Below are 25,689 nucleotides of genomic sequence, written 5' to 3' on the forward strand. Positions count from 1 at the left end.
GGCCGGGCTCCCGCTCCCGGCTTCCCGGTGTTATCCCGGCGTTGTCCCGGTGTCTCCCTGGGCCGCTCCGGCCGGGGCTGGGGGCGGAGCCTGACTGGAGACCACGCCCAGCCCACACCCCGACCCCGCCCACTAAGTGCGAAGGGGGTGTGGCCACGGCGCGGCGCGTCCCGCCCTCAGTCCCTGCCGGCCTCAGTCCCTCCCGCCCCCCCGCACGGCGCTCTGTCCCCGCTGTCGCCTCTATCGCGATGTGGCGCTGCGCCGGCCTCGCTGGCGACGCGCAGGTATCGCGAGCGGCCCGCCCGGAGCATGGGGCTGAGCCCGGCCCGGAGTTCGCTGTGGGGTGTCCCGATGAGGTGTTTGTGGCGTCCTGGGCCTTGTGGGGCCCTGAGGGGCCGCGGGGAGAGGGGAGCGCGGTGAGGGGCTGTGGAGCGGTGCCAGTGGCAGCCTGGGGTGGCGGGGGGTGAGTGGAGAAAGGGCTGGCAGCGATTCCATGCCGGGTATCCATCGCCAGCTGGGATCTGTTCAGATCCCACTGCCAGGTGGGGAAAGGGGATTCCCTTCCCTGGGAGCTCTGCCGTATTCAGATCCCACTGCCAGACAGGGAAGGGGAATTCCCTTCACCGGATTCACACCACGCAGGTTGTGACCTCAGATGCATAACTGGGTGACTTGACCCTCGTGGAAGAGCTCTGCGAGGACTGGAGTCAAATCTATATCCAGGCACCTGGTGTTACTGTAAGAACTGGGCACAAAACTCTCCCGTTTTCTGTGTTTGCTTTTAACACGCTCTTGTAGTGCAGGGAGATGCTGAGTAGCTGCTTAAGCAAAGAAAATAAAACTTGTCCATTGTAGCTGCAGCACTGCAAAGATGTTTGCTTACCGTGGGAACTGTAAATCAGAATATTCTCCTTGCCATATATTTCATATCTCCGTCCCAGTACTTTACAATGTATTTTGTTTGAGTTTAGCTTCTGCAAGTGAACAGAGCTACTTCTATGCTTTTAAGCACCAAATTGTGCTCCCTAATTCTGAGCAGTACTGAATTGTCTCTGTCCTTCCTGGTTGCTGACATGCAGATGGTTTTCCTCTATAAAGTCCTGTTGCCACGTGCTTATTCCATGCTTTCATGAGACATAAATGAGTTGCATTTTTCTTGGGTCACGTCACGTGGTTGTGCTTGACCGTACTCACTTTGCCACAGGCACTTCCTAAGTGCAACTTAGAGCATGTAATTCCAGCTGAAAGCAAAATCTTCCATATTTTCATTGCAGTTTTGATATCTCTGAATCAGGAAAGGTGGGACTGACCTGTTCTGAACCAAAACTGTCTGGCTTTGAAAGAGAGCTGGGAAAGAAATAGAGTAGGAAGCAAAACTGAAAGGAAAAGTTTAACCTCAGGAAGTAGGGAAGCAGAAAGACAGACTTATAGGGAATGGTTGGAAAGGATGACCTCCGTTTGTCTAATTCTCAGTCAAGTACAAAACAGTACTAAGATATGTTATAATCTTGCTTTTTGAAAGCTTATGTGATTGACGTTTTAGTCAAAACACGTTAAAACCTATCTTATGTCAGTGTATGTGGCAGTCTTTTTAAGATCCAGCGGTGTGCATGTGCGTCTACATCAGAAATTAGAATTTAGGAGTTTTTTGGTACAAAAATTGCTCTATAAGATTAACACACATTCCGTCGGAATATGGAATTAAAATTATTTTAAAGCAATAGCTTGGCAGAAGAGGAAACCGGTAAACATTTTCTGTCTTACCTCGGGTTTAAATTATTTATGTGGGATTGGGTTGCAAATAATTTTCGCTCTTCACAGAAGCTAAATTCATTTGACAAAGTGCAATTTCCTCCAGAAGAGTTTTTGTAATTTAGGACTGAGGATCTTGCAAATATTTGAATTAATTAAAAAACTGAGTTATCATATTTTGCAAGAGTCATGAAACAACAGCTTGGCACATGCCTGCTCACGTTTTAAAATGTCTATGTGTTAATTTTTGCAGCATTCTGGGGTGCATTGCACACATTTTGGGTGAAGAAACACACAGAGAGGTAATATGACTTACTTTAGGCCAGAATGGGGAAAATTAGATTACAGCAAAGGGTCCATCTCAAGGACTTTTGGGTTTAATTACTGGACTATTCTCTTTTAAAAGGTTATGAATTTCTGAAATTATGTCACACAGAGGAATATTTTTGTCATAGAAAAAATATTCAAGCAGAAAAGCACTGCAAGGCTGTAACAGCGTCTCTGTTTGGTTCTCGGTTTCTTTGTTTTTGTTTTGTTTTGATGTTTTATTTCAGAAGGCTGAGACCAAAGAGGAATTTGTTAAAGTTAGAAGAAGAGATTTGGAAAGGCTGACAACTGAGGTTATGCAACTGCGGGATTTCTTACCCAAAATAGTGAATGGAGATATCCTGGGGACACTCCAGAAACTGGATGCTATTGAATCAAGTGAGTAGTACCATGTTACAATCTCTTACAGTTTCTGCCCAAACTACTTAGAACAAACTACTGTGCCCCTACAAATAGTTGTAGAGTTTGTGGAGTTATTCCAGATTAAACTCTGCTGTCCAGTGGCTGCTTCACCAAATTAATGTGTTTGTAGTGAAGGAAATTACAGACTGCATTAGAAATAATCAGATATGTCAAATTAATCTTTAAAAATATTTTATTGTGGATAAAAACATACTTAGTTGAGGCTGTAAGGGGAGCTGTATCAGGAAAAAAATGTTTTCTGTTTGAGAGAAGGTGAAAGCATGCTAGTTTTCAAAAAGTCACTTTGCACAGAAAAATAAAAGCTTAAAATGATGGTAAATAGCAGTGGATAAAAAGTTAGAGACAACATCATTGTATTTGGCCTATCTTGTTTTTTAGTGTGCATATTTCTATTACTATAAATATTATTAATAAAAAAAAAGTTGAAGACTATAATAAAAGTGTTTTTACTGCTGTCTGCACAGGCAGTTTCTCCGTGTTATGTTTCTCTGTGCATTAATTTTTTAACAATTACGCCATTCCTAACATGCCATCAGGACCAAATTGGAGTCAGCTCCATCCCTGGCCTGTAGCTTCCATGCAGCTGTACAGTTCAGCTCTTGTCCTAGGAGTTGGTTTTGCCTGAAAAGACACAGGACAAGCAGTGAGACAGATTACATGGAGTGTTGTCTCTTCTAGAATATCAAGTGATAAATGGAAAATTAGTTTGCTACAGCTAGTTAGGAAAGAGTAAGATAGAGCCCCCAAGGCCTGTTTCTGACCGAGTAACATTGGGGCAGAGCTTCCAGCTGTCTCAATGATCCACATTTTGGAAAGATTCTTCCGTGCCATCAAATCCTAACAAAGATGGGAAGGCTGTACCACCTCTCCTACTGCTAGTTGACATGTCATCCATGTCACAAGCAGAGATGTAGGATCTGGAAATGTTCTTTTTGTGCTGTTGCAAGGCATCAAGACCTTGTTTCCAGTTGCATTAAGTGTTCAAGATCCTCAACTAAGTCAGATCCTTCTTTTAACTGCTTATTTCTCTCACTGATCCTTCTTACGCTCCTTGTGCCAAACATCAAGGAGACACTGTCAGGGTCTTCTAGCAGCAGGTTTGTGGAATCAACATGGGGATTTTAAGACTTCCTTAAATGTTCTGCTGTCTGGCCAGCATTCTCTGGGTCCTCAGGGGGAGGACCTGAGGCTGAGTCAGCCTTTGAACTCTACAGAGTATATTGTCACAGCAGAGTTTTCTCTTGCAGTTAATGAGGTCATTTAATATTTGTTCAGGCTCTGGCCATTGTTTGCCCCTGCAACTGGACAAGTCAAGTGGTGATTTCTGCTGCTCCAATCTGCTCCTACCTCTGCATCATGCCATAAGACAAAAGCAGGCTTTGGAGCATACAGATCACAAAAGGCTGGATATAAGAGGGACACAAGCAGCCTTCACTCTCAGAATGGTGCTGCTTATTACATACAGTCTCTTGGTGTGGCATGTGAAGCTTGCAGGAGTCCTGGCAGCTTCTGATGTTTTTCATGTTGTTCTTGCAGAAGCCTAATGTGTGATTTGTACATCTCTCCACAGATTTAGATCAGCTGTTGCAGTTTTCTAAGCACTGTGAACACAGAGTTCCTCCTCTTCTTGGCAAAGTCTCATGTTCCTCAAGAACTACAGATTATAGTCAGAGACTTTCAACACCTCTGGCCCATTTGGTTGTGACACAGATGGAGTCTTGAATAGCTTGAAGAAACCTTGAGATCTTTGCATGTTTTACTGGTGTGTCTGGGTCAGTAGGATACCTATTTCCTATGGGAGCTTCCCTTGAGAGGTGTCTGAGATCTGAGCTGGCAGTGCTTGGTGCAGCCAACACCTACTTTTCAGGCTGGTGTCAGGGTCTTCATTAAGGCTTTTGTCAGGGTAATTGTTCATTTAGAAAAAATAAGGTGTGTTTTGTTCTGGCTACCCTCCTCAGGGAGAGTGTTTGGCTCCAGGAAACTTAGAAAAACAGTTCCAAAAATCTTTCTGTGTTATGTTTAGTGGAACATAAGGATGGTGCCAAAGTCTTTCCAGTGGTTCCCAGCGGCAGGGTGAGGAGCAATGGCCGTAAACTAAAACACAAGAAGTTTCTACCTCAACATGAGGAAGAAGTTTTTTGGAGGGTGTCAGAGCACTGGAACAGGTTTTCCAGGGAGCTGGTGGAGTCTCCCTCTCTGGAGACGTTCCAAACGCACCTGGACATGTTCCCGTGTCACCTGCTCCAGGGTCACCCTGCCTTGGCAGGGGGTTAGACTGGATGATCTCCTGAGGAACCTTCCAACCCTGACTATTCTGTGATTCTGTGAACTCAGTCTACCGGGGAAGTGTTAAAAATAGCATTTAACCTAGATCCAGCTTTTGGATCAGAAGAATTGGAATTCCATCACTTGTCAGCATTCATCCTAATTGTACTATGTTCTCCACGTCCCAGAGCTTTGAGATTCGATCTCTGGTCCAGAAAATCTCTTGCATGGATGAGAATGAGTCTACTTCACACCTGAAATGTGGCCTCCTCTTCTTTCTTGTGCCCAGTGCCTTGTTCTACTGTTGAGTCTCTGTCTGTCTCAGGAGCAAATGCCACTTCTTCCCAGAGCCTGATTTACCACTGCAGTGGCAAAGTTACATATTTCCTCTTTGTATAAGAATTCCGTTTCTTATTTGTTTGCTCACCCAAGCTGATAGTGAAAGCTGCTTCTTTCTCTTTGGAACAAAGGTGCAGCTGGGAGGGCTGACTGGGCATAGTAGGGGAGTTTCCAGGAATGAGGCACAGACAAGTAGGGCTCTTTTCAGCAGCTTCCAGTATTATCCTTCTTTCTTCCTTCGACATAAAACATCACGATACCTTAGAGGATGTTGACACATCCTTTTTTATCTGAAGCACTTTTGAAAATAAAGGTTACATTGTGTTAACACTCAGTAGTTAATATTGTTCCCCTTCTGGCTCAGGTTTTGTTCCAGGACCTTTTAAGTCTGACAGTGAAGGATGTGGCACCTTTGTATGTCTACTGGCTGGATTCAGGTTGGATTCCATCCTCTCAAAGGCTGGAAGTGATTCTTCTCTTTCAGGAGGGCTTGTTTCATTGAAGGGACAAGAGACTTTCACTGGATGTACCTGACCAGAATAAACAGGTTCTTGGCTGCTATTGATAAACAGGTTCACTCAGGCTCAAGACATCTTTCTGTCAGCTACTTAAGACTCACACTCAAATAGTCAGAGATGAATGGGACTGACTTTTTGGATAATTTTTTAGTGATGTTGTCTTTTTATGATTTCATTTGATTTTTGGTAACTGCATTAAAAAATATTGACCACGTGTAAGGGGAAGTATGTGAAGCATTAAGCCATAGACCAAACTGTCAAGATCAAGTGTATGGTGCTCAAAATGGGCTGTAACTTGTTCTTTTTTTTTAAGCTAACCAAAATTACAGTAGGTGCTGTTTGGACATTACTTTTTGGAACTGCTTAAGCGTATTTCCTTTATTTCAGTATAAATACTAATCATCCAGGACTATGGAACATAAAGTAAAATACAATACACAACTATTGTTAAAAATATCCCTCAAAGTGATTTTTTTTTAAAACTGGCACCATGATGGTGAAATAGACTTTTAACTTGATTTCTCTTCACTAAAATAAAGTGTCTAAATTGGAATGTATTTCTGATAATGTAAAAAATTAACTTTTTTAAGGGAATCATAAATTTTGCTTATAACTGACATAAAGTTTAAATAGCTTATAAAATCACGGAACAGTTTGTGTTGGAAAGGATCTTAAAAATCATCCAGTTCCAACCCCCTACTGTGGGCAGGGACATCTTTCAGTAGAATAGGTTACTTATAATACTTTATAAACATTAATTTAAAATATTTAGAAGAGTTGCATTTCATTCTTACTGTTTATAGAAGTTTTATGTTATATATTGAAACACACACTTTTGAATGATCTTGGTATTTTTCTTAGGTTTTCAGTATACTTACTGAATTGAGTGAAATTCCACTCACTGAATTTTCATGAAAACCATCATTAAAACAAAGCAGAAAAATTAGTAAATTCTAACAAACCTTATCAGCACGCTCTATTTTACAGCTGGATGTGATTCTTTCAGTCTTTCCCATTTTTAAATCAGAAACATGTTCATTTACTTGCTCAGAAGTGTTGTGATGTGGCAAATCGTGAGATCCCAGTTTAGCCACGGGGAGGTGATCTCGCACAAGCAAACAGCCACAGCACCTCGGGAAAGCTGCACTTGGTGGATTCTCTTTTCCTTAGTGCAGCCCCTTGGTCATAATGTGTCACTTCGTTTGTCTTGATTTTATCCTGTCACAGACCTGGAGAAAAAAGAGGAGGAAGTTCAGCAGCTGAGAATGGATTGTGAACACTTCAAAGCCCGTCTGGAAACGGCCCAGGCAGATTGCATGAGAGAGAAGAAGGTAGATTTGCTGCCATAATATTGGTATCTCTGTGCTTGAGTTTTAATGATAAAAGCAGTAATGATTGCTCTTCAGACTGAGGATTTATTCTGTGACATGAACATGAAAAGCAGTCTGGGACTTCTATCCATATAGTCAGGTGGTGAGGAAATTATGAACCTGAAAGTTCATAGCTGATGGGTTTTTCCCCTTTTGGTATTTCCAAGCAAAAGAGTCAGTATTGTACCTAGGCAAAATACTGTGGGATGCAGTCCCAAAAAGTAGTCAGAGTGTACAAACAGAGGAACCACTGAGGTACAAAACTCCTGCATACCTGCATGAGTCTCTCACAGTCCATACTATGTGGGCTGTGGTTGTGTGGGGTCGAAATACAGGTTCTTGGCAGGGTTTGTTTTGGTGTATGTGACATTAAAACCCAAGCATTTGGTTTATACGAACATGCCGAAGTAAAACGTTGGGTATTTGGGAAGATTGTGGTATAGCTGGTATGAAAATGTACTTCACAGAATCAGTTCTTTTGACTTTAATGTAACTATAACGTATTTTCAAAGAGGACAATAGAAGATAATTTAAGCAATGCAATGTACAGAACGAAACCAGCCCCTCTTTGGCTTTCTGTGAGCTATGCACCCTTTTTTTTTGGTGTTAGTAGTCTTTCTCAATGCACATATTGATCCAATTGCCATGTACATCTGCGAATCAAAGAGCAATTACAGGGCTCCTTTTGCTCTGTCAATATTGTATTTAGTGATTATGAGAGAGGAGATTCAGAACAATGAAGGAATAACAAAGACAGTGACTTCTCTGATTGTGGGTCTTCTGTGAAACAGTCAGGGTTCAAATGGGTGTCTGTGAGAATCAGTGGTGATTATTTGCTGCAAAAGTTCATTTCCTTGGAGCCATCTTCAGCAGAAGCTGGTGTTGTTGGAGTTCTACAGCTGAGATTGCACAGAGATAGATGAATCTGCAGAAATTATTTCATTTTTGAAAAGGAATAAATGAAGAGTTTGGACGTATAGTTTTAGTGAACTTCTGCATGGACAAGCCATTCTGGAATGAAGTTTGGTATGATGGAATAGTTGTCTATCTGGATATTCCTTCAAAGCAGGGGTAGCTATTGCAGTTCAGCAATAGATACACAGTTTTGCTGTGCACCCACAGCCTCAACTGTGTAACCATCCAGGACAAAATCCCTGTAAGATTTACTGTTGCTGCTTTAGATATTAATGAAGTGGGTCCCACCCATTAATCTTGTTAACACTACAAAATAAATGGCAGGTGGTTTGGGTTTGTGTTTTCTTTTGGATGAGTTTTGCTTAAAGCATGGATAGAGTAGTTGTTTTGGTGTTCCTGATCAAAGCTCTTCTCTTCATGTCTTTGCTGTTGTGCAGTATAGCATTTAGACAATGGGTTCTGTTATGTGCCAGGAAGGTATGAGCAGATTGTGCTTTTGATGTGAAGTCCTTTAGCTCTTCAGGTTACAAGAAGATGGTGTGTGTATATATGTGATTTTTAGTCCTGTTAATCACTTGCCTGGTGTTTTTCATTTGGTTGCTGTTCTGCTATAGGCATCCTTCCATAAAGTTTTTGCATTATTTGCTAAATATTTATCTTCTGAAGGAAAAGGAAATGATTCACTGAAACAAACATAAAGTAAATGCATTTTCTGGTTGAGCAGTGTCCTTTTCTGAGACCATCATAAATCAACATTTTTGCATTCCAAAGTCTCTGTGCAGAGCTGGATCGCTGATCAGGGAGTTGCTGTGCTTTCTGAAACTGAGCAAAACTTGAAGTGCACATGTTATTCTTGGGTGATGTCTTCTTTGTCTGTCCTTTTGTAGTTCCATACTTGGGCACTGCTGTGTTCTTGTGCCTTGACCCTTTCCTGAAGATGGTGGTGTTGCACAGCACAGGGATTGGGTTGTTCTGTGAACTCTCAGGAGTGTTGCTTCCAGTTGGTTATTTGCTTTTGCAGGCTCCGTTTATTTTCCTGGCTCTTGAATGTACTATTTTGTTTCCCTTGCCTCATATCTTTGTTCTGTTGCTGTTTTTGATCTATTAAAAATTCTGGCATTTCTTGTGCTGGCTTTACGTCCTTGTTGGGGGATCTAGCTTTGGTATTTACTGGGTTTTATGTCTTACTATTCACTGTTAGCATCCAAATGCAAAATGCAAATAAAATGTATTAAAGATACATTTTCCTAAGGAAAGGACAGTGTGGGAAAGACAGGGAGAATATAGGGATTAGGTAGGAAGATGCCTGTGGACATTTTATTGATTCATATGGTTGCAGAAAAGCTGATAGGCCTGGCAGTGAGTCATGTAAAAGACAGAATTTGGCCAATTTACTTAAAAATGATCAGAATATTAAGAAATAAGAGACTTTTCCTGGGAGACTGTGCCTTTGAAATCACCAGCAAGTGTCAGTCTTTTGCATGTGTTAATCTGTAAGGTGAAAGAGACTCCAGAGAGTAAATATGCACAGAAATCTACTCGATAAATTTAATTTGAACTTTACAAATCCTCGCCTGCGTGTTCCATTAGCAGCACGATAAAGCAGCACAAATCAGGCTGTCAGGTGTGATCAGGGGGCTCAGCAGGTAATTGCTGACAGACAGAGAACAGGCAGCTTTGTGCTGGTTGATATCACATTACATACATTTTCAGGTGAGTTTGCTTTTCTGTTCTTTCCAAACCCTCTCACAAACCATTGAGGTGAACCCCCAAAATTACAAGACAACGATTTTAAAATCTTGATGACAATATATGGTTGAAAGTCTTGTTCTGTTTAGGTGCTTTCAAAGTCTACACAGAAAAGATTCCTTCTCATTTCTCACATCCTGATATCCAAACACGCTGGGGAGGCTGGGCTGAGGAAGGTGTTTTCTCTGGTGAATCTGAAAATCCCATGTCTGTAAAGTGGGCAGAGTAAGATCCTTCTGTTCTTTTGATGTTGTGTGATCTGCAAATCTCTCTCTCTTTCTTTCTTTCTCTCTTCTAATATGTGAATTAGCATAATTTTTCTTGACTGGCCTTTGTCTTTCCATGCAGCACTGTCTAATACCACCTTACTTGGAGACAGCAGGGAGCTCCCACCCACCCTGAGAAACCACAGACTGCAGAATCCCTGCTTGGCTCTCCCTGTCTGTGCTGGCTCTAAGCTGAGAAGTGCAGCAGCTTCACTACCCCTGTGGCAGTTGGTTGGAAGGCAGTGAGACCTGGAATCATACCCGGTCTCAGGATATTCTTCCAGCCAGCTTCTCATGTGATTGGGAAAAAGTACTGCCAAATTGAAACACTTAGGTGATGATAGAATCATAAAATCACAGAATGGTTTGGGTTGCAAGGGACCTTTAAGATCATTCAGTTCCAGTCCTCTTGCCTTGGGCAGGGACACCTTCCTCTAGACCAGTGGCTCAGAGCCCTATCCAGCCTGATGGATACACAGTGGTGCCTCAGCTTTCTTGATATGAAAGGCCCTCCAAACTTCAAACCTTAGATATGTTTTTCCAGGGACTCTGTGTTACTTTGCTGATCAGGAGTATGCCAATAGAAAAAATTTGGAGGAGACAACAGTATTTGTCCTAGATATCTAGCCATATTGGCTAAAGGAATTTTGAAAAACAGAGCAACCCTCCCTTCCTGTCAGATGTTTCCAGTATCTCTTGTAAGGTATCAGGGAAGGCTGTCCCCTGATGCTGAAATCCCCTCTCTCCTGAGGAGACATGGAGCTGTTTGCTCAGGAGGAGATGACTCTCCTATCAGGCTTGTCTGGGTGCCACTCAGTCTCAGGGGGTCACTTGGTTTGACCTCGTGGACAGGCTTCTGGTTACTGTCAGCCTCCACAGCTGCTTAGACACAGCTCAGGGGAGAAGGTACGTGTCTGCCACTGCTCTGGGTGTCCCTCCATTTCATATATGGCCATGATGTCTTGTTCTGTCCCTTAGGCTGGAAACTTGTGGCTGATAGGAAGTGCAACCAAAATTTCCTTGTGCTATTCCAGGAGAAACTGGACCTGCGGCAGCAGCTGAACGAGGCCAAGCAGCAGCTCCTGCAGCAGGCAGAGTATTGCACAGAGATGGGGGCTGCTGTTTGCACCTTGCTGTGGGGGGTGTCCAGCAACGAGGAGGCTGTGAAAACCATTCTAGGAGGAGTAAGTATGGCAGGTGAATGCTGACCCCTGCTAATGCTGTCAGGCCTTTAAAATAAGGACCTTACTGTGTGTCACACTTTCAGGATATATTTCAGAAACTCTGGACAGCAAGAATGTTTCCTGGTTTGCATGTTCATCCATTCTCATTTAAGAATTTTTGGAGTTATGAAGTGTTATGAATAAATACAGTAATTAATTCTCACATTTCCAAACAAGGGTTGTCTGTTTTCCACCACACACAGTTAAACTGGAAGCAAGGCTACAGCCAGCACAATGTAAATATCTTCACGAGCTAACAGAAGGAGAAAATAATTCCTGGGCATATGCAGGAGTTTCCATGCCTGTAGGGACCTTGGAGGAGCTATTTCCATGGAAGGAAGACAGATCCATCGATTCTCAACTTACTTTAAGTGTTTGTGCTGCCTTAATACTTGCATAACTCTTGGACATTTAAGAGAGCCTGGCTGCTAGGGGATCTGATTAAATCTTCAATGTTAAATCTGGACAGGTAGATTATTTAAAAAACCCAAAAAAACCCAACCCAAACCCCAAAACAACAACAGTTGATGACAGTGGTAATATTACAACTAACACAGTTTCACTGCCAAGTGGAGCTGATGGAATTAGGAGGGATCAGAGGAACAAGCCTGATAAAAATATGATTTTCATTCCTGACACAGCCAACATGAGAAGGAATTGCTGTATTTAATCTGAGTGAACTGAAGCCACAATTTCTTCTGGCTTGATTTTTCAGTAGCATGGTGAGCAGCTGAGTGAATAGGATTAGTTCATTATAGTAAGTCGTAAAGTAGTGTGTTTGTAAGAGGTGTTCTAGTTTGGATGCACCAAAATACAATTACAACAATATTGGACATTAGAAAGCTGTACAGTGATGCCTTTTGGTGATAACTTCTGGTGAGTCAAGATCCAAGCAGCAGCAGTTACTAAGGAAAAAAGTCTCCTAAAACACTATATAAAGCAGATAAATTTTACAACAAAAGGTAGGTTGTTGAAAGCATTCTTAGGTATTAAAATTCAGTAGAATTAGGTAAAAACAAAACTGTTACCTGAAGATTTGTATAAACATAAAAAGCATAACTGTGAAGATGCAATACTTTGGGGTTTAGGTTGGTTTGAAATGCAAAATAGTTCTCCTGGAGTCAGTTCCAGCAACTATTAGAGCTCGTTGAACTGCTGTACTTCTGGTGAAGCTCATGGCAACATTTCTGGGCTTCGTTTTCTTGTGATGGTGCACATAATGTGGTAAAAAACGTGCCTGGGTTTGCAACAAGACTACTAGGAAAACATAAATGGATTGTGTGGCATTGTGTCAGCCACAGATTATAACTGGCAATGAGTCAGGTCATTAAAAGATGATGGGAAATTTGTCATACAGAGTTTTTGATTTGGGTTATTTTGGGACAAGTTTCACAGCCTGTAGCATCTTCCCCCTCCCCTGAGAACGTGCCATGAACCACAGAAAAGGATGAGAACACCAAGAGTGCTTTAAAATGGATGCTGATGTTTAAGTGCGTGGGGAAGGTGGCATCAGTTCAGAATCATTTCATGCCTTAGGGAACAATGCCCAAGCTTTTTTTTGGTATTTGGAGCAATACAGAAGTAGGTCTTTCTTACAGTCCTGTAATGCAAATGGACTGAAATGGTGTCAGTGATCAGTACACCATTTGTGTCCATATGGGCTGGGAAAATCAAAACTCAAGCAGCAGATTTGAAATGTGGCACAACTAAGTTTTCAAGGCACTGGGGGCCGTTTCTGCCCATGTGTAATGTTCCTAGGGAGAACTTGAAGAAACATCCAGAGAAGCAGCATGAGAGAGAGTTCTCAAGGCTTCCTACCTGCATGTGCCAAAAAAGTAGTAAATTAATTCCCATGACATTGTTTTAGATGTCATTCAAAAAGCTTCAACCAGATATGATGAGGTTCTCGCAGGGAAATGCAGCCTGAAGGTTTGATTTCAGAATGACACTAAGGCTTGCTTCAGCTTGAGAGATCTGGGATTCTGCAAGGTGTTCTGCTACCTCATTTGTCTGCTGTGGTGACAAATGACTTTATGGTAGCAATTTCTCATATTAACTGATGGTTTCACGCAGCAGTTACATGGACAGCAAAGGGTTCATGCACCATCTGAGCTCAGGCACCTTCATGGCTGCTCTCAGAACCGCCCTTATCTCAATGTCTGTGGGTGAGACATTCTTCAGTCTCATGAAAATACTGTCAAGCTAATAAGACACTGTGCAGAGTATGCAATGTTTGCTATTTATAAACCTGATGGGTCTGTGCTGCAGCTCCTCGGACCTCAGCACTAGTGAAGTAATGGCTGTTTGGACAAGAGGTTCAGCAGAGACGACACCAGTGGCACCTCAGGAGATCAGCAGAGAAGGTTTTCCCTGTTTTCTGTGCAAAATAACAACTACTCAGTGTGCTTACTACTCTCTTATGTTCCTGTGTGAATATGTATTTTCATAGTAGGCTCTCTTCGTTTCCTCTCGCACCTTCTGCTTATTGAACTGTGGTCACTGCTTGTGTTAAAATTACCGTCTTTGAGGTGTGGTGTCCATATAAGTATAAAAACTACATCCAGCACGTGCAGAAATGCAGTTATTTCCATCCTCTTTGCCCATGATCCCTTCATTGCTGTTATTCTGGGACCACAGCATCACTTCAGAAGATACTGAGTGTTGGCTGAGCCTGCTTTTTGTGCCCTGTTTCTCCTGGAGTCACCCCACAGCAACTGAATGTCTTTGATGTGGTGAATGTGCAGCAGTGGAGGAATAAATACATGTTATCAGTAACTTTGCATGTATTGTGAAAGCAGTAATTTTGAAAAGGTATTAAAATTTTCACTGGCTTTAGAAAAAGGAATAAACGTTCAGGCATTTCCTGAACTGTTCCATTGGATCACTGCTGGGAATGACTAAGAGTTTCAGCTGTTTCATGAAACAAATGGAAAAATTAATAAAGACTGGGAAACCCAGCATTATAGGCTCTCTGCTACACTGTTTTGGTTATGAAAACCTTCATACTCTGTGTGAAGTAGTGTTCCAACAATGTTTTACTGGTCAGAATTACCAATAAACAGAAACAGGTCTCTTCATCCTTCTTTCTGGACTCTGTCTGCACCTCTGGCCAAGCTCTTTGACCTGCCATGAGCTTTGTACCAAGTGGCTGCTTCCTCAACTGAGACATGGAAATGGAGCAGTATTCCAGCTGAGAGGAAAAGACTAACATAACTACAGGCTGTACTCCTGTTTGTGTGCTCCTGTTTGTGATGATTATCTTTCTCACGTGACATTGGTGGCTTGAATTCAACCTGTGACCCAAGAGAGACCTCCATTTCCCTTTTTAAAGCACTTCTGCCTTTCACTTCTTATCTTTTTTTCTGGGTACTTTGTTGGTTTTCTTAGGAATTTCATGTTAAGTCTCCATCTTCAGCTGGTTTTGACAAAAGCTGCTGTAATAGCTCATGTAAATGTGAAACACCTGGTGCAGCTACTGCAAGGCCAAGAGATATATTCTCACTTTTGAAAATAAGCTTTAATTCTGCTGGTTGATATATATTATTGTGAGTTTAGGAGGTAAATATGCAGTGCTTTAGTTTTATAAGTAAATGTAGCGTTGCATTTCCTATTTTCTTCTGATGTAATTGTTTCAAATTTAGGGGATCAAACATCATTTAGTGAATACCTGGTATTTTTCGTTGTTTTTTTGAGTAACTGGATGTGTTAATAATTTGGAAGATGGTCCGATTTTACTGTAGCATCTAATAATTACAGTTGCTGTAGTGTGTGTAACCTTGTTTCTCCTCCGTGCTTGCAGAGTAAAGCAGGAAAGTTTTTCACAATCACTGCCCAGACCATGGAGAGCTTTGTGAAGTCATTAAGTGAAGACATGAAACAGCAGGATTTGGATTCTGATGAAAATCAGTTTGTATTAGCCTTGGCAGGGATTGTGACAAGTAAGTTCATGTTATCCCTCAGAACAGCAATCCACGTGTACTGGGAATCTGTATTGCCTCAAAGAAGCTGCCGTAAATAGAGCTTTTCAAAGTTAAGTATTTAGTCAGTGTTCTTTTAGAGTTCTAGCAGATTTTGTTACTGCCACTTCTGTGAGGCTCTGTGCTGTCTGTGACGTTGTTAAGGATTAGGTGGGTAAGAGCCATTGAGTTCTGAAATTACCTAATACATCTGTTTAATCGGGAGTGAAACAAGGACCATTCTGCTGGTCTTGCATGCTCACCTTTGTTTGTAAATGTCAAGCAATTTGCTTTCTGAATTGCCAGTAATGCCAACACCCTCAAGATGTATGGATTGCAGATGATGTGAGTAGATCAGCCCCAGCTTAAGGTATGGACTAAGTATTTTGAAACTGCTTAAATATTTTGGATCATACCTTTGCTGTCCTAAGAAAAGTAAAAGGTAATAAACCTGACTTTTGTGCCAAGTATTTGTTTTTAGGGCCAGAAAATAAGTAGAAAGCCACAAATCTGTCACAGTATGACGCCCCTTGGCTTGGAAGGCTGTGAGAAATAGGGTTGATGCATCATCTGCATTTTTGTGGAACTGTGTAACCATCGAAATGCCACTGATGGCATGATGCAAGATAGATGAAGCTGTGGTTATTTATACAAATAAGTGAATCTTGCATGAATAACTTTTCTGAATGTGTGATTTTTAGCTGTTGCAGTGCCATTAAAGATTGTGATAAAATCAATATGTGATGCATTATGCCGCTGTACCGAGGAGAAATCCAGTTCTCTCAAACTGCTTCATTGGGGGGGGGGAGAAATGAATAGCAAAAGTAAAGTCTGAAAAAAGAAAGTGTTTAAAGGCTGAGTGGGAGAGGTGGGGAGGGGAAATTGGGGTTCTATCTGAGGAGGAATCAGGAACAGGAACCTGTTTAATCTGCTGTACCAGGTACCTGGTTACCAGGTTCTGTCACTAGTTACTTACACTTCTGCTTCATGGTTTTGGAGGAGGTTTGGCCAATTGCACAGCGTGAAGGAGCTCGGGCTGCTGGAAGACACCTCTTGCACATAAGGATGCCCTAAAGTATGGGGCAGGTGTAAGGGAAAAATACCAATGGCAAGTCTGCTTTGGAGCAGTAGTTGGAAATAATTTTGTTTTCTGGTTTGTGCTAGAATAATGCCACAATTGCAGAGAGGTGGGAAAAGAGCTTTGGTTGTTTAATGTGCCGAGGATATTGAATCGAGCAATTGTAAAACAATCTGCAATCTCGTTTCTTTGAAGTGGAACCTGTAATGGTCAGCTTTGCTTCAGTTCCACGTTATTTGCAGGTGAATAGAGCCTTTTGTTTCATAATTCCTTGTGTTGCTATTAGGACACCGGCCATTCTGAATAAATGTTTTAATTACCAAAGTAGAATTAGGAAGGAGCTCTACCGGTGTAACTTGCTGCTTCAGTATTTGCTATACATGTGAATGTAGTTTGAAGTTTACATAAATGCCATAGTTCATTCCTCACAGCAGCATATCTTTTTAGCAGTCCTGATAATTATCATAAACCTTTGTTTGAAACGTGGTTTTTATGGTGCTGTTTTGTGCTCTCTCACAGATGTGGCCGCGCTGGCGTGTGGCCGTGAGTTCTTGGTTAGCTCAAGTCAGGAATTACTGGACACGATGATGCACCTCCTGGGAGACATGAAGCCAGGACTCTGTAACAAATTTAAAGTGTATGATGACTTCTTGTTTTTCCCTTTCAAGTGAAATGCTTTATCTTGCAGTGTAGGTCACAGTGATTACAGTAGTTTTCCCACTTTCCCATCATTCCTTTCCTGGAGAGGAAACATAATTTTTGGAAGCTCTTTTCCTGGTAGCATTCCTTGCAGCTATACTAGCGTTGGCTACAAGGCTTTATCCAGTTTTTTTGTCTCTTTGGAAGTTTCTTAAACACCGTAATATTGTAAAGATGAGCGGGGATGCCCCTTCTACCTTGGGAGGGGGTCGTGAGTTGAGTGTCAGATAAAGAAGATGTGAATTTGAAAACAGAATATGTGGGAAATGTGGACTCAGATTTGTTCCCTTCCAGTACAAAGACTGTAAAATGCCACATCTGCTTTGTGAAAAAGTGAGTTATGAATCTGCTAAGAGCAAAAATTAAATTATTTTAGGCTAGTTAGTAGCCAGACTCACCACACCTTTTAGTTTGTAAGGGTTACAAACTAAAGCTTGTTAAAAGTTAGATAATTCCTTTTAAAGGGGCCTCATGATACAGCATTAAAGGCAAGGCCGTGTTACACAGTTTGGATCCTGGAAAGTAGTTTTCAGCTGGTGAAGAGATTAAATAAATTACTTTCTTTGCCTTTTCCACAGACATGTTACAAGCTGAGGGTATATGGCCTTGACTGAACAAATTACCTTGGCTTAATGAGTGGCTCATCTGCTAAACTGTGGGCACTGGTCCTGTACACCTGGTTCATTTGGTCAGGAAGGTGGTTTAAGCCACTGTGATGTTTTTTCATAAATGAGGCACACACAAACACACGCACAAACAATTCATACCCCAGCCAGCTGTCACAGCTCTGCTGACAAACAGCAGCCACAGTAACCTGACCACGTCCTTGCACACATTTAGGCAGGTTGTGTGGGATAGGCACGGAATCAGGCTCAGTCTTCACTCTGGAGAGGTTTTATCTGGCCTAACCCCAGCTATCAGAAAGGGAGATGTCAAACATCTGCTGACTGCCTGGGCTTCTTCCCACAGTCAGTGGAAGGAGATGGTGCTGTCAGGTGATTGCTCATGTGAGGGGGGGGGCAACCTCCAAGTTGCCCTCTGGAGGTGTTTGTCTTTCCCTTTTGGGTATTGAGGGGAAAGCTGAACAGCCTGTGCTGTAGGTAGTGGCTTGATCAGTTAATTGCTGTGTTTCCCAAGAGTTGGGCTTGAAGGTCAACAGTAGGTGTTTCTTTTTTTTTAAGCCTCAATGGAAATATTTGTATGAGAACCTCCACTTAAGAAAGAAAAGGTAATTTGTGTAAAATGAAACAGAAGAAAGCAAACAATAAGCCAACCATGAAAAGAGAACCTATACTGTTTCAGAACCTGTAAATTAAAAAAAAAGGGACTTTGAGAGAAGGGAGAGGAAAGTATTCCTACACACACTCACAAACACAATCTCAATTTCAAGTGAATATGTGCATATGGGTCCAGTTAAACTATTCTTTATCATTTCAGTTTGTATTAATGTAATTGGATGATGTAATTGGATTTTGAGGTCCTTTCTTTTGAATTTATGTTTTGGGTTTATTTCAAAATCTGCCTGCCTTGCAGAAGAATTACACATGGTGATATAAACTTGGCTGCCATACAGCACTACTGGTAAAATATACATAACATAAACAATCCCGTGAGGGATTCAGCAGGGACCAGGGATTCAACACAGGCCAGATTCTTAGGCTAACAAATGGAGGGAAGCTTGGAAAAGAGGTTGCACAAGGTAGTTGATAAGTGAGAAATGTTAAGCATATGTTACAATAGCTTGAATTCAGTGCAGTGATAATGTTTTCTGATATTCCACAGAACCAACATTTTCTTTTCTTGCTCTGAACTTGTCATGTGATAAGAAAATTGCTGTATTCTGACATTAGAGCAAATGCCAGAAAGGATGTTTCTTCATGGCCTTGTCATTGAACAAGGGAGCCTAATTTGCTCAAATCTTTTGGTGCAAAATGTTTCCTCTGTGTTTGCCTTTCATGTCCATGATCAGGTTCCTTTTTTTCCATGAGCTCCCTGTGTGTCTTGTCACTATTAATTTCTAAAAACCTGTTAGTAACACTGGATTTTTTTTCTTGTCCTTTTGGGGAATTTTACAGTCTCCCAGCCCAGCAAAGAAGGGTTTGGGGAGTTGGTTGATTTGTTTTTAAATTGCTCTCTGCCTCTAAGTTTTTTTAGCTGCTTATTAACCTTAATCTACATTTTCATAAGCAGATATGTCAGTAGAACTCCCTTTTCTCCCTACCATAAGGAACATAAGGCAGGACAAAATGAAGGACAGTTGTGAGATAAGGATGTGATAATTACCAGAAATTGTAGTGCAATTTCTAAGTTATGTGAAGATGGACTCTGGAATTATCATAAATAATGTTTACACATACACTTATATACATATACACACAGACAGACAAATTTTTAAAACTACACCTCACAGCTGAAAATGTCTGTTCATTATTTTGGAAATGCAATGTATTTTTCTCAAAAACACCATGTTGTTACATGGGAGGACATCACCTTGTAATTTAATCAGTTAAAGAGAATATTTGGCTTATTATTTTAAAGGATATCGTTTGCCTTTGCTCAGTTTTGAGGTTTTGCAATTGTTTTCTAGCTTTTATTTAAAAAAAAAGTTTTTCATTGCTGTGTGACAAATCAGGGGAAACTGTGACTCTAATTCTACACACAGTAGTATCAGAGCAAGCTGATAAAGAGGAGTTCTCTTATGTAGTTCTAGCAATCCTGTGTTTTACTTGTACAAATATATAAATAAAAAAATACATGGAGAACCTATGATTTATTCCAAAACTGCTACGATATCCATTGTAGTCGTATGGAATAAATATATCCAAGGCATCAACATGAGTGCTGGGACTGGAATCTCATGGGTGTCCTTGCCTTTCTGAAATAGCAGAGATGTGAAAGACTTCAGGTTTTCTTCTCATTGGTGTAGGATTTGGTCAACATTTGTAAATGTTAGTCAGTAAACATATACGTAATTATTCATTGCTATAATTAAATAGTTAAGAACATTTAACTTTGCTTATGTAGCTGTTGAAAGTAGCCAGAAGAAATATGTACTTTGGTAGATATTAGCACGTTTTATGTACTAATCCCATGTATTAGACAGACAAGAAGGGGCTTTAGCTGTGCTTTTATAGATTTTAAAGAAAGGATTGACAGATACAGTAGTACAAGATGTTAATTAAATTTGGCTTGCCTAAATAGGAAGATTATGAAGTGCATGATTAAGGCACCCTCCATGTTAAAAAAAAAACCCAAACCAGAAAGTATTGTTTATCCCATAATTATGTGTGTCGGGTTTGCTTCAATAAGCACTTTTGCAATAATTATTGCCAAAAATACTTACTAAAATGTGCAGGTACTAGAGATGAAGGTGGTATAAAAGGCCTGGAAATGCTTCTGTGTTGTGCCCAGGAGAGTGTGTTTGACTAGATATGCTATTAGATATTAATATGCTACTGCACTGGCTTGTGAGGTGGGTTATGTCATCTCCCAACACTCCAAAACCTCAGCTCTTCCCTGGAAAACCACCACCAGTCCCTTTTGTCTGCACAAAGCAAACAAGTGACACAAAAATACAAACACAGCAGTACCTTTTTGCGTCACTTTATTTCTAACTGCAAATGTCAGACAGATTAAGGGTGAAAGACCTTCTCAAGAAATGTTAACATTGCCATTATAAGATACTGGTTTATTGAGCATTTCCAGTCTGCCTGCTTGTAGGGAGTTATGACTGTGCTCCTTTGTCAGGGCTTGTGTTCTGGAAGCCAAGAGCTGCAGGGGCTGTGTGAAAAGCATATTTTTCCATGTGTTTGGAATACATGATTTAGCAGTAGAAACAGTAGAAACAAGCACAACATTGCTTATATATGATTTGAAACTTTTCTCCTTTACCAAAATATAAATTATTAGCACGGGCTTCTGCATCAGTACGTGCCTGACACAAGTGGCAAAAAATGCTAAAACATGCAAAGAAATCAAAGGCCCTCACATCTTTTTTCTTTCAATTCCAGGCTAATGCTAATGTCACTTTACAATGTGAGCATCAACTTGAAAGGCTTGAAGTACATCAGTGAAAGTCCAGGTTTTATTCCCTTGCTTTGGTGGCTGTTGAATGGTAAGTTGCTCTAAAAACCTTTTGAATTGTGACTTTCTGGGTTTCGTAGAGTTGCAATAGGTGTTGCAAATAACAAACCAGAAATTTATGTCTTTAACCTGATTAGCTTGTGACAGATTAAAAGTAAACAAAAAGGGCAAATAGCTGGAGGGAGGTGTGCACTTCCCACAAAACTTTTGGCATTGTATGTAACATTCCATAAATATAAAATTTGTGGGTGGTAGAATTAAAAAATAGGGAATGGAGAAATTTGATGAAGTGGATTAAAAAAAAAAGCCACCTGTATCTTCACATACCAACTTTAAAATGAACCCCGAGGGGAAACAACGTATCAGTCCACTAGCATTTAACAAAGAAAAATGTACAGGTTTTGGGGAAAGAAACCAACTCTGTAATTACACTGACCCATTGCAAAAGTGACCCTTTTGGAGCTGAGGAGAGGCCCTGTGCTCTCATAGGGCTTGGGTTTGCAGGGCTTGAGTGCTATTCCCAGCTGTCTTTGGCCAGTGCAGGACTTGAAGGACATCAAGGACTCGTGTTGCCTCTGTCAGGTACGTGAGTGACATCCAGGCTCTGCTCTTTGGGAGGCTGGAAATCCCTGAGCAGGAGCCAGCAGGGACCGACGTTGCCAGTGTGTGCACAGCTCATGATGGACAGCAAGGACAGCAGTGAGGACAGAGCTGTGACACTCTCCTGCCTAGGAACAGCTGCTAGAGTTGCTCTGTCTTGACTTTCTCAGGTTTTTGTGGGAAGATTTTGGTGTGCAGTTCGTAGGACTGGGGAGGTTAATTATCTCTCTGCTGCAATGCAAAACCCTGCTAAAATCCAACTGGTAAAATACTAACAGCAGCTGGAGTGAGAGGGGTTGCTTCTGCTTTTTGAAGAAATTATTTTGATACTGAAGCTTTGGTTTGGGTTGGTAAAGTGAAAGCTACTTGTATTGCTCACAGTTCTCATAACTATTTTACAGAAAATGTAGCTACTCATGCTTTTCATCAAATAATTTCCTGCTGTGGAATGCCACAGGCTCTCTCTTCTGAGGTCTCAGGAAATTAAGTAATCCTTGTAAGGGAAAACACCAGCTCTATAGAATTTTTAAATATATTTTGAGAAAAATTATATCCTCGGAGAACATCAAGTACGTCGTCCTTTGTTCAGCTGTGCTTAGAAATTTAACATAAGTTAGTCCAGGTTTTCCTTTTGCTTCATGTTGGCTAATATATTCATAAGCTGTTCTGTCAAAAAATACCAATCCAAAACACCCTCCAGAATCCTGTCTGAGTTCCTAAAGATGCCCTTCTAAATGTTGTGATGAAACGAGATAATCATTTGATGCAGTCAGTTGTCTGAAAAGGGCTCTTAGGTCACACAAGAGGATGAAAATTGGGGCACAGTTGTAATTAATTTGCAGCTCCTAATGCAAATAAGAAATGGAAAAGCTTCTCTGCAATTTGGAAATGTTAATTGGGTATGGCTGGGTTGTAGAAAGGAAAGACAGGCATGGCTAATTCCTTCACTTTCTGATAATAAAGTTCTCCAGTTACAACAAAGGAGGGAGATTCTCAGATAAACCACTTCTGCTGGTTCAGATTCCTGACTTTGGAGGAAGTCTGTTTACTGTCAAGGGAGAGAGAGGTGATTAGTTAGTATATCAGATAAGAGGTCAGATCCAAGACCCAGCCTTGTTCCCATCGTTTTGTATGGGATCTCCGTAGCTTTCTCTAGGATTAATCTGTTTCTGAATGTTTCAACTTGCAAAATTCAGTAGCTTCCTCCCAGTCTTGTTTCCCTGGCCAGCATCTTCAGCCTCTGCTGGCCATGATTCAGCTTATAAACACCTGGAGCTGTTAGAGCATAAGATCTTGTTTTTTCCACGCAGGAGCAGAGCTCTACACTGTGCTGGCAGAGTATCCTGTACATGCTGCCTGCCTGCAGGAAGCTTCTTCAAAGAGTGTTTTGATTAAGGCTTATGAGATGACTCAGCTTTCCACAGTTTTGTACGCTTTTATCAGCATTCCCACTAAGAGAGGCCCCAGAAATCATCCTTTGCTTTATTTTTTTTTTTTTTCATTTCCAGAGAATCATCCTTTTTGCTTTTCCATCATCAGTCTACAAGTGTCTGTGACCTCAGCAGATACATCAGACCCATATTTCTCCCATGGCCTTGTACGCAGCTGATAAATCCCTCAAATTCCTTCTTGAATTCTCAGACTGCCCATCCTTGTCCCCCCAAGAAGAATGTCCTTCCCACTGAGCGAAGAGAGCAAATAATTGACTCGATATTCTTTATTTCCCCTTGTTGTGTCTGAAGCAAAGAGGGATTTGATTCAAGTTGTCTCGCAGGCTTTTTGAAGAGACAGAGACATGCCTTGACGTTGAATACATGGATTGAAGAGAAAGGAAGAAAAAATCTAATAAAGGCTTCTAGTGGAGTAAGAATGTGAACAGCAAACTGTCCTACTGTCTTTGGAAAATGTGGATGAGCTGGCTTCATGTCCACTAACAAGAACTCTTAATAGCTCTTTCTGCTAGAGGCTGTACTGATCACAGGAGAAAACCAAATGTTTTACACACTTTTTGAAGGTGATGCAGATCTCTGTAGTTTTAGCACTTTATGAAGTTGGCTATCTTTTTCTTCTGTTTTTTTCTGCCTTTAAAAAACTGTCTAAAAGATGGGCACCCTTTAATAAGCAACACTGATCACTGAAGAATATCCTCTGTGTAGGTATCAGCTATGCCTCCTTACATCTTCCCAGCCTGGTGCTAGCATAAAACACATGAATGATGCCTCAGATTTCTGTCCATGGAGCAGCTTGTGGCATCAACAGAGTTCTCTTTTCATGGAGCACCATTTGTTTGCAGAGCAGCTGCTCCCATCTTGGAGAAAACAGGCAGCTTTAGTTTCCTCCATCAGCTGCTGTCCCTGTGTTGATGTCTTGACTGAGGGTTTCACATAACTTTCAGATTTAAAGAAGCCCCGTCCTCAGCAACAGAAAAAGAAGCTTTATCATTTTGGGTAGAAATCCACCTGGGATTTGTCAGGTTTTTTTTCTGGTGCTTTCCATCTATAGATGCAATAAGACTTCCGTCCTGTAATTCCCAAAGAGGTAGACTGGGACTTTGCCAAGGATCTTTTGAAGAATAAGAAGACACAGTCAGCTCACGTATTAATAATAAAGACCAGATTTTTCAGTTTTGATCATGCAGAACATCTGCCAACAAATGAGTGCTGGAGAAAAGGAGTCTAGGCTCTTCTCTGCTTTGTTCATTTGGGTGTGGTTTTTTGTTAGTTGTATTTTTTTAATTGTTGTGCATCTTTATTTGGTTTTTTTTCCCCCACTTTCCTTTTCTTTGAATGCAGTTTAAAAAATCTTCAGATGCATGAGAAAGTGTGGAATTCAGAGTCACTATGTGGTGACATTTCTGGTCTATAGCTGGGAAATTGCTCCAGATACTTCATTAAACAGAAGACAAAAAGAGAAGTATGACTAATTTTAGATCTTGCCCTTGAGTTTCCTCCACCACATTTCCACATGGAAATCTAACCTTGTTTATCCAAATTCCTTGCAAATGATGGTCTCTATTATAAATGCTTGTATGAAGCACATTCTCATTTTGCTGCCTGCACCCTTCAATATTTGCTTTTCATGACTAACCCTGAAGGCTTCTAATGCCTTGCTCTTCTGCCTGAATTCATTATGGCTGTGAGAGTTTTTGAAAATTCGGGTTATTTTCATGGCAGCATGTTATTTAAAAGACATCTGGACAAACAGAACCCTCATATTTATAAACTGATGTCTGTATTAAAACAAATTTTCCTTCATAAATCAAAACCTCAGGTTTCCAGTCTTTCAAGTGCTCAACACTCTCATACCCTTCGGACTATGCAATGAATCTTAAGAAGGGGATTGCCTTCTTGCCCTTTAAATCACATCCCTTTTTGTAAATGTGAAGATGTCAGCTCTGACGCAGGAAGGCCCCGAGCCACAGTGAGCTGAGAGGCTGGAGGAGAGGCCAGGGGGAGTCTTGCTGAATGCTTGTCCTTTTCCATACTCAGCTACTTGCCTGGCTGGAACTCCAGCTGGGTGCAGCGTGGCTGTCCTTACAGGAGAGTGGGGAATTCTTGTTAGCTGAGCTCCACGTGAGAGCAGGCACCTGGCCAGGGAGGAGACTGAAGGAAACCCAGCTGTCACACAGGAGCTGGGGCAAATATTTTGCAGAGAGAAAGGGCATTTGTGTCTGTAGGAATCGCAGCAGCAAAGCTCAGTCTGTTATTTTTCTGCCACGTTTCAGCCTGTTATTTTTCTCCCTGCTCCTTCCCCACAGAGCATCTTTACTGCAACATTTCTTATCTGTTCAGACCTATCAGCAGTACAAAAATGCCTGGGAAACTCTCTGCTGCTGCAGGTGCTGCTTCAGCATTGGCAAAGCAAAAGGATCTCACCTGGGGGAAGCTGTGGCCCTGGCTGTTAGATATATTCTGTGAACACAGATAAGTGTGACAGGCTCATAAAAAAGAAAGGCTGAATGGCAGATCCCCCCTTCCTGCTGGAATCAGACAGTAAATGAGTTGAATGACACCTACAGCAGTGGTGGGAAGCTTTTGAAATTGTAAAATCACAGAATGGTTTGAATTGGAAGGGACCTTAACATCCAGTTCCAACCCCCCTCCCATGGGCAGGGACACCTTCCACC

General features: G+C 41.3%; 1 protein-coding gene across 5 annotated transcripts in view; it reads left to right on the plus strand.

Annotated features, from left to right (window-relative positions):
- Window positions 1–184: 184 nt before the first annotated feature.
- LOC113998852 (heat shock transcription factor 2 binding protein) overlaps window positions 185–25,689 on the plus strand; it is a 30,185-nt gene continuing 4,680 nt past the window's right edge. Inside the window, exons 1-8 of one of the 5 annotated variants that reach the window (XM_027741897.2) lie at window positions 198–284; window positions 643–738; window positions 2,307–2,457; window positions 6,852–6,955; window positions 10,959–11,108; window positions 14,947–15,085; window positions 16,701–16,818; window positions 20,891–20,994. In XM_027741897.2, coding sequence (XP_027597698.1) covers window positions 2,376–2,457; window positions 6,852–6,955; window positions 10,959–11,108; window positions 14,947–15,085; window positions 16,701–16,818; window positions 20,891–20,994 — 697 coding nt within the window. In that variant the 5' untranslated portion in view covers window positions 198–284; window positions 643–738; window positions 2,307–2,375. Of the gene's footprint in view, window positions 285–642; window positions 739–2,306; window positions 2,458–6,851; window positions 6,956–10,958; window positions 11,109–14,946; window positions 15,086–16,700; window positions 16,819–20,890; window positions 20,995–25,689 lie in introns of all 5 variants that reach the window. The other 4 variants (XM_027741898.2, XM_039380222.1, XM_027741894.2 and 1 more) reach the window with 4 other exon arrangements.

Source organism: Pipra filicauda, unplaced genomic scaffold (assembly GCF_003945595.2).
Source record: "Pipra filicauda isolate LSUMZ 115617 unplaced genomic scaffold, ASM394559v2 scaffold18_size4552066_pilon, whole genome shotgun sequence".
NCBI classification, from domain to species: domain Eukaryota; kingdom Metazoa; phylum Chordata; class Aves; order Passeriformes; family Pipridae; genus Pipra; species Pipra filicauda.